Raw genomic sequence first — 16798 nt, forward strand, 5'->3', positions numbered from 1 at the left:
GTGTGAGTGTGTGAGTGTGTGTGTGTGTGTGTGTGTGTGTGTGTGTGTGTCTGTCTCTCTCTCATGTCATCCCCTGCCTTTGTGGCAGTGATGGCTACTGTGGGCTATGCTCTGACTCATCTGGTTTGCTCCTTTGTGTAAAAGAGAGAGTGAGTAAATGAGAGGTAGAAAAGGATAGAGGGAGAGAGGGAACGGAGGAGGAAGAAAATAAGAGCTAGTTATGAGTGCTTTGCATACATACATTATCAGCTGTTCAAGGGTGCCCATAAAAGAGGGTGAAGGGAGTGCCTTTGTCTTTGCATGCCAGAGGGGAAGAGTCTGTTTTACATTTGTCCTGATTGCTTTGATCTGAGAAATGGCATGGCCTTTGGTTGCTGTCTTCCCCCATAACGAAGGGGTTGACATCTGGCCTTCAAGCATCTGGACACTCTGCACCCTGACCGTGCCACAGGGCAGCAGTCCCATGACCACTGGGTGGGGCTCTACAGGGGAGGTATAGGTTCACACCAATAGAGTATAACGGCTTATTCAATGTATTAATAAAAGATGGTATCACGAGATGATCAAATCTACAGTACTGTGATGGAACACCTCCCATTTATAGTGAATGTAAGTAAGCTTTAAATAGGCTTTACATGTTTCATGAAGGGCCAGTGGGGGCTTAAGATTCCATTGATTATTACTGTGTGATAAATGAATGTAGGAGCAGGGGCCTTTAGCACCTGCATAATGGAGGTTGGTTTGCTAGGGGGTGTCTATGTCATTTAAAATATTTAAACATTTAAAATAGCAAGTACATTTTTTTAACAGAGAAATTATTTGTGCGACATTTGTGTTTTTCTTACTATCTTGACCAAAGACTCTTCTATCTATACCCTAAAACCCTTCCATCATCACAGCTACAGCAAGGCATTAACACACAATGTCAATGACACCAGTGACGTCCTGTGTTGTGTGTGTTTCTTTTTCAGTGCTGCTGGTATAATTATCTAGGAAAGTACAACTCTACCCATCACCACACCTCCTTCCCCTTTACACTGACTCACAATGAATCACAAACAAATCCTCTCCCCGAGCACACAGAGGCAGTGTACAGTCCAATCAGCTGAGACAGAAGTGCCTGGGTCATAATGTGTCTGTAATAAAATGTGCACTACTCCCACAATGAGTCTTCAACTGATGATGTATTAACAGAAATATAATTTGAAACAAATACAAAGTCCATTTATATATTTGAGGAATTTGTGTGTCCATGTATTGGGGCACATAGACATGGTGCCAACAGCAGATTCACTTGACCCAGTGTTACTGCCTCTGGGTAAGTAGAGATACAGTATGTAGTGGTATTGTGGGGTGTGGTGAAATACTCACTGGCCTAGTAAGGAAACCCTGGACGCTATCTAATTACTTTTACATGGTTTGCTCCCACAACAATAATACAACATACTTAAATATAAAAAATGATCAACTTTCAAAAACAGGCCATACATACTGTACAGTACCAAGTACAACACATGATTCTGTGTTTGCCTTCATCCTGACATATTCTTACATGATACGACTTTTGAGAAAGACCATCAAGCCATAAAATCACTTAGTCCTAGCACAAGAAACTAGAGTAATCTAACACTTCCTCCCCTCTCAGCAGAAGGAACTGTATTCAGCCTCACCAGCGCCTTCACTGAAACTCTGTAGTACAGCGCCCCCTGTTGGCAAGTTAAGTAATTTTATTACCAGGTCTGCTTACTAAAGGTTTTTTTTTTCAAATGCTTACACACTAAATCTTTGCTTGTCACACAATTTTCTAAACATGTCTTCCAAACATCATAACCCCATACCAAATCTGCAAAACCATACACTAATTCTCAGTGTTTGACTCAGTTTTCAATTCACTAAAACACATTTTGCAAAACACCACACACAATTTTCTACTTAACACACACTCACTATCTCTCCTCACATTTGTAAACACTCATTACTTTACGGAACACCATCCAGTCATTGCCTTAGTATAGGCCTATAAATAGATACTCTATGTAGGTATGGACACTTTCAATCTGGCCCTAGAGGATTTCAGAACCAATGCAGATACTTTGAAAGGAATGTTCTACAAAAAGTCGACTTTATGTACAGTAAAACTTTGTCTTTTTTACTATATTTTTGTGTCTTTTTTGTGTTTTTGTGTCATTTTTCTATAGACCTATGAATACATACACAACCCACCCCCCTCCCACACACACACACACACATACAGACAAACACACACACACACACACACACACACACACACACACACATAAACACATACACACTTTTCTTTGAAAAAAGCAAAGTAATTTGATAGTAGTCAGTCATTTCCGTCTTAGGCAAGATCAGCTTTTTCAGAACTCCATGTACATCTGGTGGTCATTGTATTTTGCTTTGCTTTGTTCTTGTTGCTGTAAAATACTGTATTTGCAACAGCAAATTATTTGCGAAAAATCACTATTTTTGGTTTCAATAATTCTGTGCATTTCAACTTCTCTCTGTACCGTAACTTTCACTCTTGTATGGAAATACATAAAGCCTATAAAAGACAGAAGAGCGTTAGGTTTTGAGAAACAGTGTGTATATGATGTATCCAAAATGTCATATTATGACAAAAGTGTTTGTAATGTGAGGCGAATGTTTGATTTAAACATGTGTTTTTGACATTTTGATTGTAGTGTGTCATTTTTCTGGAGATTTGAGGCATTTTGCATTTTGTGTGAGCAATTGTGGGTTTTGTGTGTGGAGTTTTGAAAAATAGACACAGAGTTTTGAAAACGTGTGTAAACAATTGTAAAAAACTGTAAGCTGTATTGATTTTCCACTGGTAAAACAAACTTCCCTCTTCCTCCAAGCTCTTCCCTCTCCATTCATAGTGAGTAGGACACAAACTGTACACTGCTAGCAGAAATAAATGTTTATTTAAAGATTTATGTAAGTGGATTTGTTGAGGAAAGTGTATCAGTTAGATCCACATACATGGAATCAATAGTAATCTGTATAAACAAAAAAAACACGTCTGTTTGTAGATAAAATTAGAAATATAATTTACACACATGATAGTCAATAAAGACAAAGACAAAAGACAGGGTCAATAAATTCAACAGAAGTTCGGATTAGCAAATGTGGAGAGACTCTTTGGAACAGCATATTCATCACTGACCGGTCCAGTATCCTAAAATTGGACAAAAAATGCCCAAAAATGGACAAAGATTTAATTACACATTTAAAATAAACACACATCACTAATGCAATTTCAATAAAGTCTTATCCATACTATGTCATAACACAAGATAAGTCAAGTAGTTCCTGTTTTTTTATGACAGTTCCCATCATTGGCTACTTGTTTGGGTTGGGTAGTGTAAATTGTATCAGATAAACAGTTTCTTCACATGAATGAGTGTAAAGCCCATGTAAGGCCATGTTTCCCAGTAGGGTCTTTTCCTTAAACCAGTATGGTGTTGTTCATTTCATAGGTGGAGAAGAACACTTCTTTTGCTATTTCAGGCCTCTCAAGTTTGTGAATGTAAACCTCCCTTTGGATAATATACAGAGACTTGACTTGACTACACCATAGTCCAGTCAACAACTCGATGAGCCATGTTATATTCAGTGGGCTCATTAATTAAGCTAATTAAAGCTAATTAAAGTGAGCTGTAAGCAGAGTAAGGTAGCTTGAGGACAACTCAATACCACCACAGGAGCACATTTTTCTGAGAGAGAGAGGGGGGTGTGTGTGAAAAACAATGACGTATTTAAGAAAAGTCACGTCCTGTGAAGTAACCAAGGTTGATGGCCTGTAGAGGGCCAGGATGCTGAACGCCTACAGAGTCCCTTTTGTAATATCCTTCTACATTACACAGAACCCAGAGCAACTCAGCATACACATAAGAACATGAGCATGATCTCTCAACTATTTTTACTAAGAACCGGCTCCCTGAACAGTGTCTGTATTCACACCTCTGGTTATAACAGCTCAGATGAGGCATGGGAACAAATAGCCATGCAAGGGTAATCTGGAAATGACTGTAGTTGCTTGTAGCAAACTGAAATGACAGAGCTGTGAGAAGTGAAAAGAAGCTCTCTTCACATCAGTGTGAAAAAGTGCTAAAGCAAAATCTCTGTGGGGAGTCGTCCCTGCGCCTGAACTCTCTCGTTTCGTCAGCAGAGTCAGCAAGAAGCCGCCGCTGGATTAGGGGCATCTTGGGAGAGACTTCACAGCCAGCGCCGAGCGCCTGCTCGTTAGTGCAGACCGTACTGATGGACACGCTCTGTGGAGAGTGATCTGAGATAAGCTCTCGCTCACACTCTGTCTACTGGAGAGTTTACGCTTCAGAGCAGCGCGCCCGAGAGAGCAGCAGCAGAGCGGAGAGTGAGACAAGATTGAGGCAAAAAATTAGATGAGAGTGAGGCGAGGGTGAGATGAGAGTGAGATGAGAGTGAGGCGAGGGTGAGATGAGGGTGAGATGAGAGTGAGATGAGAAGGGGAGTTACCTTGAAGCAAATGCTCAGCCGTGAAATGGGGAGATCTTGATGTGAAAAAAAAAATAATGGAAATAATCAAAAAGAGTTCATGCAAGGGAATCATTTACTGTAGTATAGACATTTAGTGTTCACATTCAGCATCACTTTAACAATATCTTAATCATTTAGTATAGACATCACTTTAACAGTATCTTAATCATTTAGATTCTCTCATCTGTCAAGTTTTTCTGTAATAAATGGTATTCTTGGTTGTCTGGATGGTACACTCACCTACAATGTGGTCTCTTGCATGCACTGTAGTCCAGAATTTAGCATTCTCCCTGAGGCCAACGATAACAAAAGCAAACATAATGTGGGTTTGTGTGCAGCTCTAATGTGGTAACACAGATGCATGATGACACAGCAGCACAATACAAAGCAAAGTGATAACAGTGCGGCCAAATGCAGATGATTAGGTTTGCATATCTGTACACAAGATATACAGTAAATGGATGACCAAGGGCAGCTGGAAAACATTACAGGTGCTATTACTGAAACAGGGGACCATTGTGACCATAGTGACCTGTTTGAAGATTGTGACCAGTTTGACTATTGTGACCATTGTGACCAGTTTGACCAGTTTGGCTATTGTGACCAGTTTGACTATTGTGACTAGTTTGACTATTGTGACCATTCTGACCATTCTGACCAGTTTGACTATTGTGACCAGTTTGACTATTGTGACCATTGTGACCAGTTTGACCAGTTTGACTATTGTGACCAGTTTGGGCCTCACTCACCTTGTCTTCTTCTCCCTCGCCGCATCTTTCACTGAAAAATATACACATTGGCAGAAGTTACAGCACATCAACTATTGCAGTATTCAATGACATGTCACTGTTGGACTTCACAAAAACCTGATTTTAGATTCGATCCTCATTGCATTGTGAAGTGTCTTATGAAAAGGAGAGCTCCTCTTGAAGGGGGCGGTATGTCAGTAGGTACCTCTCTTGTGTACAATGACCCCCAGGCCTATGACTATGGCTAGAAACAGCACAGCTGCAGACATGGCTCCCAGCACCAGGGCCCAGTCTGGGCTCTCTCCTTCTTCTCCTTCTTTTGCTTCTTCTTCTGCAAACAGGTAATCACAGTGTAAGACTCCAACTACAGGTGCTCATTATTATAATGTATTTTATACATGTTATATCTATTTATATATAATGTGTTCATTACCATATATAGCATAGTGTTTTATTGAGTGAAAAGAGAAAAGAGGAGAGGAGAGGAGCAGAAAAGAGGGGAAGAGAAGAGGAGAGGAGAAATACAGTACAGGAGTGAAGGGAAGTGAAATCCTATGATGACCACAAGACAACATCATACCCAAGTCATTTCCTTATTTTCACAGTATTAACAATTTCTGACACAACCCCCCTCAAAATGTTTGCTACAGATGATATTATTAATGACATATATTATCAAAATGATGGTTGTGTATGAAGTTCAGTATACGTAATGTCATTAAGGTATTTTCACATATTGATCTGTTGAGAGGATTGTAGTGGAGTACACCTGCATTTTGTTCACGTGAAAGTGACCGTGACACACCTGCGTTTGGTCCATGTGAGAGAGTGACCGTGACGGCTTGACTAGCGCTGGAGTTGATGGTCAGGTCTGTGGAGACGGTCATCTGATAGAGGCAGGAGTAGAACGCCCCGTCCACCGGCACCACGCTGAAGCTGGGGTCACTGGAGCTGGACACCACCGAGCTGGGACTCCGCAGCGCACTCTGACGTCCGGCGCTGTCGGTGACGCTGCTTTGGCTGAGCAGCAGGACGGCCTTCGGACGGAGACACAGAGGCACAGAGCAGTGGAAGGTCAACGGCTGACCACTACAGGCCGCTCCGCTGGAGAACGTCAAGACAGGCGGGGGGAGAGGGCTGACCTTCTCTGTAGAATGAGATGGATGGCAGTGGTTAACAAGGCAGATCAGGAGGCAGGTCAAATGACCATGAGATGACCTTGAGATGACCTTGAGATGACCTTGATTACACACCACTGTTTCTGGCAGAAAGCCATTTGTCAAAGTTGATTTGTTTTACAATGGGATATGTCCCAAAACTTGTATATGAAACCAAAGCATTTCAATGTGAATTCTGTGAATTCTCATTATTGGTCGCTCATAATAGTCCTTGGGTTAGGATTAAGGTTAGGGTTCAATAATCCCATTATTATTCTAATAAGGTAGACAAACATCCTTGTGAATGTAAATTGTGAAAAGTCACACTTATCTTACAGACTTTCAGTTTGTCTTCTCAGTTTCAGTGTGTGTGTGTGTGTGTGTGTGTGTGTGTGTGTGTGTGTGTCTGTGTGCGTGGGGGTGTGTGTGTGTGTGTGTGTGTGTGTGTGTGTGTGTGTGTGTGTGTGTGTGTGTGTGTGTGTGTGTGTGTGTGTGTGTGTGTGTGTGCCTGTGTGTGTGTGTGTGTGCGCACGTGCGCGTGCATTTGCACGGGTTGACAAGTTACACCACACATTGCGTGTAGAAGAGAGAGAGGGATGAATGAGAGATGAAAGACCGCACAAAGAGGCTGCAGTGCAGTGTGGTTAGGAAAGGAAGGGAGTGTCACTGCCTCATAACAGTTGACGGTTCTTCACCTTACTGTGTCAGTCTTTAGTGATGTTCTTAATGTATCAGTCTTTAGTGATGTTCTTAATGTGTGAGTCTTTAGTGATGTTCTTAATGTGTCAGTCTTTAGTTATGTTCTTAGTTGTTTCTTTTTACATGTTAGACTTACATTTTTCATTATATGTTCCATTATTCCTCATTATCAATCAACACTTTCAACAGTTCAGTGCACAAAAAGAAATCAATACCTCTGGTTTAGGGACAGGAAATATTACTGGGCCATATTACTTACGTATTATTGTTGAAGGAAACCTTACCATCTAATTTGGCGTACACATAAGAGCTGAACGCGCTGGGTTTGTTCTGAGAGTCTTTGAAAAGGCAGCAGAAATCCTTTCCACTGGTCACTTCTTTGCGATTCACAGTAAAAATGGCACCACACTCTTCAGTTTGGTGCTTGACTGTGTTACACAGACGTTTGCTTCCGTAGAGGTCAAAGTGCAGCGCCCGATGGTCCCCCGGAGCAGTACACAGGAACACAAGGCTGTCCCCGACAGAAGGCAGCTGGACGAGAGAGGGGACCAGAGGCCCGCTGGTCGGTTTGGGGTCAGACTCCAGGGCTACACCTGTGTGTGTCAACAAGCACATTCACACGTGTGAACATTCACTTGGCATAAAACTGCATCATACTGCAACAAAACCGTGAGAAAGTGGATGTGAATCTGAAGTGAGGCGTTGTCTTATAATCTAATGCTGTTGTGGTTTAGTTTCACACAAAGTTGTTTTTGCTGACGTTTTGAAAGAGAGACTCTTAACTTAAATACATGACATATTAGCTGCGTAAAGACTTGAAAGTCATTGAAAGCTCTTTTAGATGATGCTGAATTATTTCCCCTTTACTCCATTTCCAAATCCAACACTAACACTAATCATTCATTATTGGAAATAACTATGACGTTCCACAGAAGTCCAACACTAACACTAATCATTCATTATCAGAAATAACGATGACGTTACACATAAAGTAGCATTGAGACTTCAATACAATAGATCAATCTGAGCTCTCACTGAGATTTGCCCCAAAAAAGGAAAACTTACCTAATAGGTGAGAGCAGCTTATCAGTAGGAGTATCATGAGAATGTGATGTTGATAAAGTACCATCTTCCACCAGTAAACCACCAGTTGGTGTGAGGCCCTAGTGGTTCTAAGCCTCCATATGTGGAACTGAAGAGAACCCAATCATGAGAACAGACCAGAGTGGCGTATGAGAGAGATGTGGTGAACACAATAAATCAGCATGAGGAAGCACAGCAGATGAGGAAACGCAACATCCTCTGTGCAACACTGAGGTAGATTCTATCTTAAGACACCCCCTCGTTCTCTTACTTAAAAGGCACAGGAAGTGACTGCATGTCAGCTACTGAAGAGGAGAGGGCACTCATGCTGAACTCCGGACATATGGTCTTTCAGCCACGGAGACTATTTACACGACATGATCAGACTTGGCTTGGCCTGCTGCAGTTCACATCTGGAGCAGGTCTATTGTATCAGAGCTGGACCCGTCCCAGCGGAGACTGCCACCTGCTGCTAACAGAGGAAGAACACCTGTTTACAATGTGCATCTGCAAAAGCAATAAAGCACTGGACATTGTTATTATTCGGACCACTAATGAAGTATAATATGGCCATATAGACCCTTTTTCTTCAGATCATTTTGTACCGTAAAATGTTCACTGCTCAGTTGTGTTTTGAACAGAAAATATGATGTGTTCCAACATGGTTACCATTCTCCTATGTCTTTGGTCATATTACTTTATAATGATCCAATACAAACATGTATCTATAAACAGCCATCATCACAGCTTACAGTATGTCAGAACTAGTAATGACGCTGAAAACTTGAAAACAAAATGTTGAAGTGTTTTGTACATTAGAAAAGAGTTTTGAGTTGGATCCAGTATCTCAAAGACAGTAAGTGGTTACTGATACATGTTACGTGTACATAATATTAATAGAAATATAGAAATACCTTGTATATGCATGTATAGGCTCAGATAGATTTTGTAAACAACTATTTGCTTTTGGTAAAATAGCTGACATCTTTCCCAACTTAACAAGGTCGTTACACCACCTAGTGAGGTAGAGGGGAACTGCCTCGACCGTTTAGGAGAACAATCCTAACCACTGAAAAGAATTGAACGTGATATAAGGAGGACTTTGCATGCATATGAACACATTCAAAGGCCTCTTTGTAATTCCAGGTTAACTTTAACTGTTGCACAAACTTTGCATACAATACTTACAGGTATTTAACCTGTGTGGACTAAATAAAGCCTTACAACCTCAAAGGTTAGTTTGATTATAAAAATGTTACATACTATAGTCATAAAGTCATAAATCATGTAAATAATTCATCCATTCACAAACTCACAACAAAGAGTCCAGGGTCATCAACCGTATCTTTTCTGTACCACTCACAATGACTATTCAACAAAATATCATTGACTATATTGACTACATTGACTTATAATAACACTGCATATGTTTTGCTTGTATGTATATATACAGTACATGATTAAGCAGTTTGTAAGTTTAAATGATTCATGTTTGACTTTCAATCACGTTGAAGATGGTGTGGTAAAGTTTACTGATTTAACAGTACGGGAAGTTTTTTTTCCATTTAGGATACTGAATAAATCATACAGCAATTTCCTGTGTATTAGCCGCATTGTGTAGGCCTATAAGCCACAGGACAGTATTTTATGCAAGTTAAAAGAAACAACCATATTATACCATATTAACTGTCCCGTGTATTGACCTCATAGCTGAAGAAATTTGACACAATCAATGTATAAGCCGCAGCTCTAGTTGTATAAGCCGCAGCTCTAGTTGTATAAGCCGCAGCTCTAGTTGTATAAGCCGCAGCTCTAGTTGGGAAATTACAGTGCGTTTCTTTTTTCTTTCTCTTCCTCTCTCATGGATTTTTTTGAACATTTGCTTTCCCATGTAGGGCAATTCCACTCAAAACTGTCACATCCAGAACACCAACACAATGCCATGGTATTTAGTTGGCGTTATGGACGTGACAGTTTTGCGTGGAATTGCCCTGCACTTTCTACTGAAAAAATGAGGAGTTTAAATCCATGTAGGGGAAACGCATGGTGTATTTATACATCTATACATTCTGTTTATATTTACACCCTTTCTTTCATGTTCCATAAAGCCTATGGATGGAAAAATAAGATATATTACAACTACGTGAGAGGTGAAAGAACCTATCAGAGGACTAAATATATAAATGATCTTAACTCCTAACTGCTGAAAACAACGAAACAAGGAAACTTGGTTTGGAGGTGTCTCCTAACCACTAACGTAAACGGTGAGCGCTGATCTCTGGCCCGCTGTCTTGTGTTGGTGGCGTTGGTGCTGCAGGAGCAGCTGAGAGGCTCTTTATCTGTGATGAGGCCCGTGATCTGGCTGCGTCAGGAGCAGCGCGCCATTATCTGCCCTCGGACAGCAGCCCCACATCAGCTCACCCGCGCCGATAAACACCAGCCAGCCCATAATCACCCGCCGCGCACAGGTCTTCTCAGAAGCCCACGTCTCTTCCACACACACACACACAAACACACACACACACACACACACACACACACACACACACACACACACACACAGAATGAGAGTCAGTGTGTAGGTGCATTTGTCTGTCTCTGTGTGTGGAGCTGAATGTTTATCCTGAACACTCTTTGAACTAATAAAGTCTTTACATGATCACATTTATATTTAATTATGAATGTACTGAATCCATTTACTTTTATATTTAATTATGAATGTACTGAATCCATTTACTTTTATAGTTGTGATGAGGTGTATACCATTCACGTTGATCATCAACAATTATACTTTTGCACATTGACCACAGATAAAAAAGTTAAAAGATGTACTGCACATGGGTTTTGGTTATGTTATAATAGTAGTAGTTTTGTCCAAAACGACTTTACAACATTATTTTTAAATGAGTACAGAGACCATTGTATGTTGATAAAATAGGATGTACAATATGAAACTAAGCTAAAGTACTCAGACTCATATGACCACTGATCATTCACATTCACACATATGGTTTGCCTCAGCAGAGATAATGGCTAATCAGGCAACTGCTGTTCACTCATTTACTGAATCCATTCAGACTCAGCTTACCAATGCTAACTGCTGGAATCTTCTAGAACTAAGGATATTCACATTATTTTATGTTACTGAAATGTCCCATTAGTGTGCTATTGAAGAACACAGCTGGGGACAACCAAATTGTTGGTGCATTGTAGATGCATGCTCAGTGCTCAATTTCTATATTGGAACAGTTAAGTTTATTGAAATTCTTGAAAGGAATAAAACAGTCAACCATATTGCTAAGTTTTGTAATCTTTCCCTTGGGTCACTTTACACTTTACACTTTACTACACACTTTACTACACACTTTACACTCTACACACATACGGTTACTTAGTAAAATCCACTAGGAGTTCTACCATATTTACATATGCTGTTCATAATATTCAAATTTGATGGGATTATTATTCAAAATCATTTCAGACATATTCTTCCCTTCTTCAGCCTTCCAGATTTTGCCAGAAATAGAATGGCATGTTGTCTAAATGGCACGTTGTCTGATTTCTCTTGCTCAGGGTCAGACAAACTGAACAGGAAGGTAGTGTGATCTTGCCGCTCACTTCAGATAGCGTACATGCCGGGTCACTGCTCACACACACGAGCAACAGACAAGAGATGATGCTTGTGCTACTCGAACACACACACACACACACACACACACACACACACACACACACACACACACACACACACACACACACACACACACACACACACACACACACACACACATGCAAATACGCGCAAAACACACTTTTTAAACCCCACCCCGTGCCACAGAACTGTGTGACAGCAGGCATCAGTGGGGGTCTATCTTCTGAGCGAGATAGAGAGGGGAGGAGCCACAGGTTGACAGAGAGAGAGTCGGGGAATAACTGTATTTAACTGTATCTCAACACATAACTGTAAGAGGACTAGCAACACTCAATTGCATAATGCCCAACAGTCATTTGTGATTGCACCTTTATATAATTACGTTTTTCAAAAAAGGTTTTTATCAAAAGTGTCTTGCCGCCACATTACCTGCTAGTTTCCTGAGAATTTGGGGGCCCCAACCGGATGGCTGCAACTCAAGCTGTACTGCCCTCGTTCAGTTCATTCTCAAACTTCTCCAACTCCAGTCAGGACATGAAGGTATGTGATTCTCTCTTCTCTGTGGGAATGTCCATCTTTTCTCTGGGTCTGGACTATTGAAGGCGGCTTGTTGGCTTCTGTTAGTTTCTCCTGCCTTCGGTGTCTAAAGTAGCCTTTCTGAGCCTTTCTTTCTAGTGTCTAAAGTAGTCTTTCTGACCAGGGACCATGCAACAGATGAATATGACAGCGGTCAAGTTGGGATATTACTTGAAAGACAAACATACTCTTTTTGTGTTCCCCTCTAACATATCTCAATTTGTGTTCCCCTCTAACGTCACTCTAATCTGCATGTAGGCCGGTAAAAATGGCAGGGCCTTATCAGTTCTGGAAAAAAACTTAATGGTAGCATGTCATCAACAAAACTAAATTGACTAAAAGGGATTTAAAATGAAATGCAATATTTTGCTATACATACATATGATTTTGCTCTAATTTATTTTTTATCATTATTTGAAGGAAGACACATTACAACAAAAACATCATGGTGGTTACCAATAAGACATTTGTATCTAAAGTCATGCTAACTTGCCCTGTCCCCTCCCGTGCTGCCGTGGCGTTAGGTGTGGAGGTTTGAGGATGGCTCGCTGGGCTCTCTGGGCTTTGATGCTCAGGACAGAAGGTCACTGCTAGAGTTCCACAGCGCTGAGCAGCAGGACCTGCCACCGGCCTTCAGGGAGGCCCAGCTGGACGACGAGCACAGTGCAAACTGGGACATGGAGTTTTTACTGTCCAGCTGGGGCAGCACGTCACCTGATCAGGGCACCAGTCAGGACTCCAACTCCCACCGGCCCCCTGCGGCTGGTCAAGACCCGGGCCGGCTGTTCCAGGGGAGCGTCCAGGAGCGGCCGGCCCTGAAGGAGCACGCAGGGCTGGACAGGCACTACGCCAGCACTGGCAGCTTGATGGCCGAGCTCCTCTCCCCGGAGGAGTCTGTGAGCTGCTCCATACCAGAGCTCTACAACGGGGGCTACCTGGGAGAGCAGCAGGGGAAGCCGTACGCTCTCCACTCCGACACCACACACCAGTACGGCGTCCCGCTCGGACACAACCCAGAGGGCCCAAATGACCACAGCAAGGTCAAGTCCTGGGAGTACGGCTACTTCCCTCAACTCCCGTCTTTAATGGCGTTCCCAGAGTCCAGGTTCCCCCCCGTGGCGTCTGTGGACGCAGAAGCCCCCGGGGGTCACTCCCAACGCTCGGCCTACAACATCCTCCCAAACTACCACCACCACCCAAAGCTGTACCCCCACCAGCTGGGCCCTGCTGCCTTTGTCCACAGGCAGGCAGCAGGGGTCTACAGCTCCACCACCAGCTTGCTCCCTGACTCCACAGTGCCCTCTACGGGCCTGGAAGGGAAACGCGGGCGCAAAGGGGTGGCCAAGAAGAGGGCCGCGGTGCACAGCTGTGAATACCCCGGCTGCAGCAAGACCTACACCAAGAGCTCACACCTCAAAGCGCACCTGCGCACTCACACAGGTAGGGACGATGGGCTTAATTTGCCATGCGAGACAGGTATGAACCTGTAGCAATGATAATTAGTCAGCCTTTCTGATCACATAAAAATGCTTGCCGGGGTTTCCAACAGTATGAACATCCAACCACTATGAATTCATTTAAAAAAGTTTAATCTTGACTGTGACTCTTGACTGTTTTTACAGCATTAACTATTTTTGTATATTGCACTGTAGCCTGTGATCCGTCTTGAAGGTAATCAAATAATCTACCATTGTCCTTTTGCTCATGTGTGCTGCTCATGTACAGGTGAGAAGCCCTACCTGTGCTCGTGGGAGGGCTGTGGGTGGAAGTTTGCCCGTTCGGATGAGTTGACCCGCCACTTCCGCAAACACACGGGCCAGAAGCCTTACGAGTGCATGCTGTGCCAGAGAGCCTTCTCCCGCTCTGACCATCTGGCCCTGCACATGAAGAGACATATATGAGGTCCAACAGCATGGGACACACACACACACACACACACACACACACACACACACACACACACACACACACATAACACATCACTCATGCACAGCCACAGGTCAATTCACATCCTACATGATACATGACTTATCAATGTAGCAAATAACTAATTAATGTACAGTAGATGAACTGTGATATTGTTATATTTCAGCTATGGCTTTCCAATAGTGCAGTGCAAACGGTAGACAGGAATGACCAGGTCAGCCCCACTGAGGACCTGAGAAGAATCTGACCTGAGGAGGTGCACGCTGACATACAGCTGCTTTAGGTCATTTACAGGGCCAAGTTCAGGGCAGCGTGAAGCTTCAGTCTGAATGATCTCACCCCATAGCTAGCAGCTCAACGTATCTGAAGGTAGCTCTGACGGCGTGAGGAACACTACTTGAAGCCCCTCACCTGAGGGAACTGTGCTAAATGGCCACACATGGAACAGGAACCATGGCCGCTGTAGGTTCAGTCCTGGCTTTTATTTTTGCAAAAATAGCAAATATGTACAGTATAAGGTATCTTTTTTTTATTTCTTTTCCTCTTTTCCTCTTATATTTAATTTAGATGAAATTTACTTTACAACATTTACATACCTTCAGCTCAGAGTAAATAACACTTTAAAAATTTTAATGTAAAAATAGGAAAGATAGTTGATGGCACACGTGGATTAACATCTATGGAGCTGAACTGTAGGTTTGTTTTTGTACATCTAGACAGACAGACGTGCCTTCCATACCTTCCATTACACCAATGATTTCCTAGCATTATCTATTTCATATTTATTCATCATTTTTTCGCAAGGTCTATTATGTGAAATATTTACTTATTACTAAGAGTTGTCAGTTGAAACTGTCTCTATTTATTCATTGTTACCCTTAGAAGATGCTACAGTAAGTTTTTGTTATGGCTTTGTATGTATTTTATAAAGTATCCTTTTTATGTTTTCTATACTTTTGCAAATAAATAAAGCACTGGGGATAAATTGTGAGGTAACATTTTGATTGTTGATTGGCCACTCCAAATGGCCAGTAGATGGCGCCATGGCTCTGAGCGGGTGGACAGTGTTCTCTCTGTGATCTCTATTCATCTAAGGAGTGAACAGCAGTCAGCAGGCTCTCAGAGAGGGGGTGGAGGGCGGGTCTCATATTACGCAACCAGACGGACAATGATTCATCCACATTATATCACACGATAAAGCACCTCTTTATTTCATATGAATTTCTACATTTACAGCTAAGCCCTTTCACTAGCAATGGGATCAAACTATTTTGGTAGGTTTAGATAACAAGGCTCTATATGTTCTATACATTTTCAGGTATACTTCTGGGATGTAGAAAATCAACGTAGGCTACAGAATACTGGCAACACTGAGCGTCTCTAAACAGTAAGGAGCAGACAGACAGCCGTCTAATTACAGTGATGGCTGAACTGACACTCTGGTAGCTACTGCTGTTACAAACCAGTTTGCTTAGAGAAGAATAACAAACAAGGCCTGAGCTTTTCCCAGTAGTGACGGCCTCTCAGTCTCCTGAATAAAGACAGTGTTCTACGTGTGGCTTCAGAGGGGTGTCTCCTCCAGATGGGTCTGTTTGTTGTCCTCGCTGAAACACGCTGTTCCTTTAGTCCTGTTCTCATGGCAGGTAATGGGTTTTCAGAAGGGCATAATTCAACGAATAAGGTTTCCCATGATCCTTGTGTTTGTGTATGACCGTGTCAAATGTTCCAGAGTTAAGCTGAAGCTCACCAGAAGCTATTATTCATGTTTTCAATACAATTCAACAATTTCTAATTTTAATCCGACAGTGTTGTGTGTTCAGTCTTTTTTCCACACCATTATGTTCTTGCATGACCGTCCTAAACCCAAACGGTCCATGTTTACCATAACACTGATGTGAAAACACACTGGGCTGCCTGTGTGGAGCTGACAGGAGAACATGCAACACGCAATCTCAAGTTTCACATTTTAAAATTAATCTTTTCAAGGAAAATCCTCCTTGACCCACTAACAGGACTTGGACCCTGGCCAGAAGTACCTCGCCTTGCCTCCCCCTCTACACCCCAAATCCCGCCATGATCCACTTCCACGTCTCCAGCTGTCTGGGTCAAGACACACTAACCCCTCCGCCTCCCACTGATCTCCACTGGGCCTCCTCCTAGACTGTGGCCTTAGATGACAGCCAAGAGGCGACGTTAAAAAAAACGCTGTGTCATCTTCACTCAGTTGGCAGGTGGTTAAGCTTCACTGTCCTTATCCATCCCAGCACTTCACCCTCTCCTTTGCCGTGGTTACATAGCCTACATTATGATTTTCACCTCTTTCTCCAGATTTATTATTAAACATTAGCGTGACCATGTATTAATCCCAATAGATTAACAGGTCATTTGAACATATTTAAGTTTACTGAAAGTCA

General features: G+C 42.3%; 2 protein-coding genes and 1 long non-coding RNA gene across 12 annotated transcripts; 2 read left to right on the forward strand and 1 right to left on the reverse strand.

The window, feature by feature from the left end:
* Nucleotides 1-2942: 2942 nt before the first annotated feature.
* LOC125297804 lies at nucleotides 2943-12870 on the reverse strand. 8 transcript variants are annotated; one of them, XM_048248294.1, is made up of 10 exons: nucleotides 12312-12867; nucleotides 8502-8699; nucleotides 8213-8339; nucleotides 7432-7740; nucleotides 6097-6438; nucleotides 5497-5622; nucleotides 5292-5322; nucleotides 4783-4832; nucleotides 4522-4556; nucleotides 2943-3202 (listed from the first exon to the last, which is right to left on the reverse strand). In XM_048248294.1, the coding sequence occupies exons 3-10, from the start codon at nucleotides 8274-8276 to the stop codon at nucleotides 3128-3130; spliced, it is 1032 nt and encodes a 343-aa protein (XP_048104251.1). In that variant the 5' UTR covers nucleotides 8277-8339; nucleotides 8502-8699; nucleotides 12312-12867; the 3' UTR covers nucleotides 2943-3127. The 8 variants fall into 8 exon arrangements, 6 of the variants coding, with proteins under 6 accessions (XP_048104251.1, XP_048104249.1, XP_048104250.1 ...); XM_048248292.1 differs by having other exon boundaries at nucleotides 8502-8702; XM_048248293.1 differs by lacking the exon at nucleotides 12312-12867 and adding an exon at nucleotides 10488-10700 and having other exon boundaries at nucleotides 8502-8702.
* Nucleotides 5543-6194, forward strand: LOC125297806. The gene is made up of 2 exons (XR_007194112.1): nucleotides 5543-5632; nucleotides 5734-6194. It is a non-coding gene; the product is annotated as an uncharacterized LOC125297806 (long non-coding RNA).
* On the forward strand, nucleotides 11961-16182 carry klf1 (Kruppel-like factor 1 (erythroid)). Of its 3 annotated transcripts, none has more exons than XM_048248287.1 (4): nucleotides 11961-12422; nucleotides 12983-13898; nucleotides 14184-14360; nucleotides 15703-16182. In XM_048248287.1, exons 1-3 carry the CDS (start codon nucleotides 12348-12350, stop codon nucleotides 14357-14359), a joined length of 1167 nt encoding a protein of 388 aa, XP_048104244.1. In that variant the 5' UTR covers nucleotides 11961-12347; the 3' UTR covers nucleotide 14360; nucleotides 15703-16182. The 3 variants fall into 3 exon arrangements, with proteins under 3 accessions (XP_048104244.1, XP_048104245.1, XP_048104246.1); XM_048248288.1 differs by lacking the exon at nucleotides 15703-16182 and adding an exon at nucleotides 14551-15446; XM_048248289.1 differs by lacking the exon at nucleotides 15703-16182 and having other exon boundaries at nucleotides 12335-12422; nucleotides 12879-13898; nucleotides 14184-15445.
* Nucleotides 16183-16798: the final 616 nt, after the last annotated feature.

The sequence above is a fragment of the Alosa alosa genome, chromosome 7 (assembly GCF_017589495.1).
Source record: "Alosa alosa isolate M-15738 ecotype Scorff River chromosome 7, AALO_Geno_1.1, whole genome shotgun sequence".
Lineage (NCBI taxonomy): Eukaryota > Metazoa > Chordata > Actinopteri > Clupeiformes > Clupeidae > Alosa > Alosa alosa.

Coding starts and splice junctions, on each gene's coding strand:
- klf1 (XM_048248287.1), top strand. CDS start 12,348: ATGGCTGCAACTCAAGCTGTACTGCCCTCGTTCAGTTCATTCTCAAAC. Junction 12,423..12,982: donor ACTCCAGTCAGGACATGAAG/GTATGTGATTCT, acceptor CCGTGGCGTTAG/GTGTGGAGGTTTGAGGATGG. Junction 13,899..14,183: donor GCACCTGCGCACTCACACAG/GTAGGGACGATG, acceptor GCTCATGTACAG/GTGAGAAGCCCTACCTGTGC.
- LOC125297804 (XM_048248295.1), bottom strand. CDS start 8,276: ATGGTACTTTATCAACATCACATTCTCATGATACTCCTACTGATAAGC. Junction 6,439..7,431: donor TGTGTACGCCAAATTAGATG/GTAAGGTTTCCT, acceptor CTCATTCTACAG/AGAAGGTCAGCCCTCTCCCC. Junction 5,623..6,096: donor CTCACATGGACCAAACGCAG/GTGTGTCACGGT, acceptor ACCTGTTTGCAG/AAGAAGAAGCAAAAGAAGGA.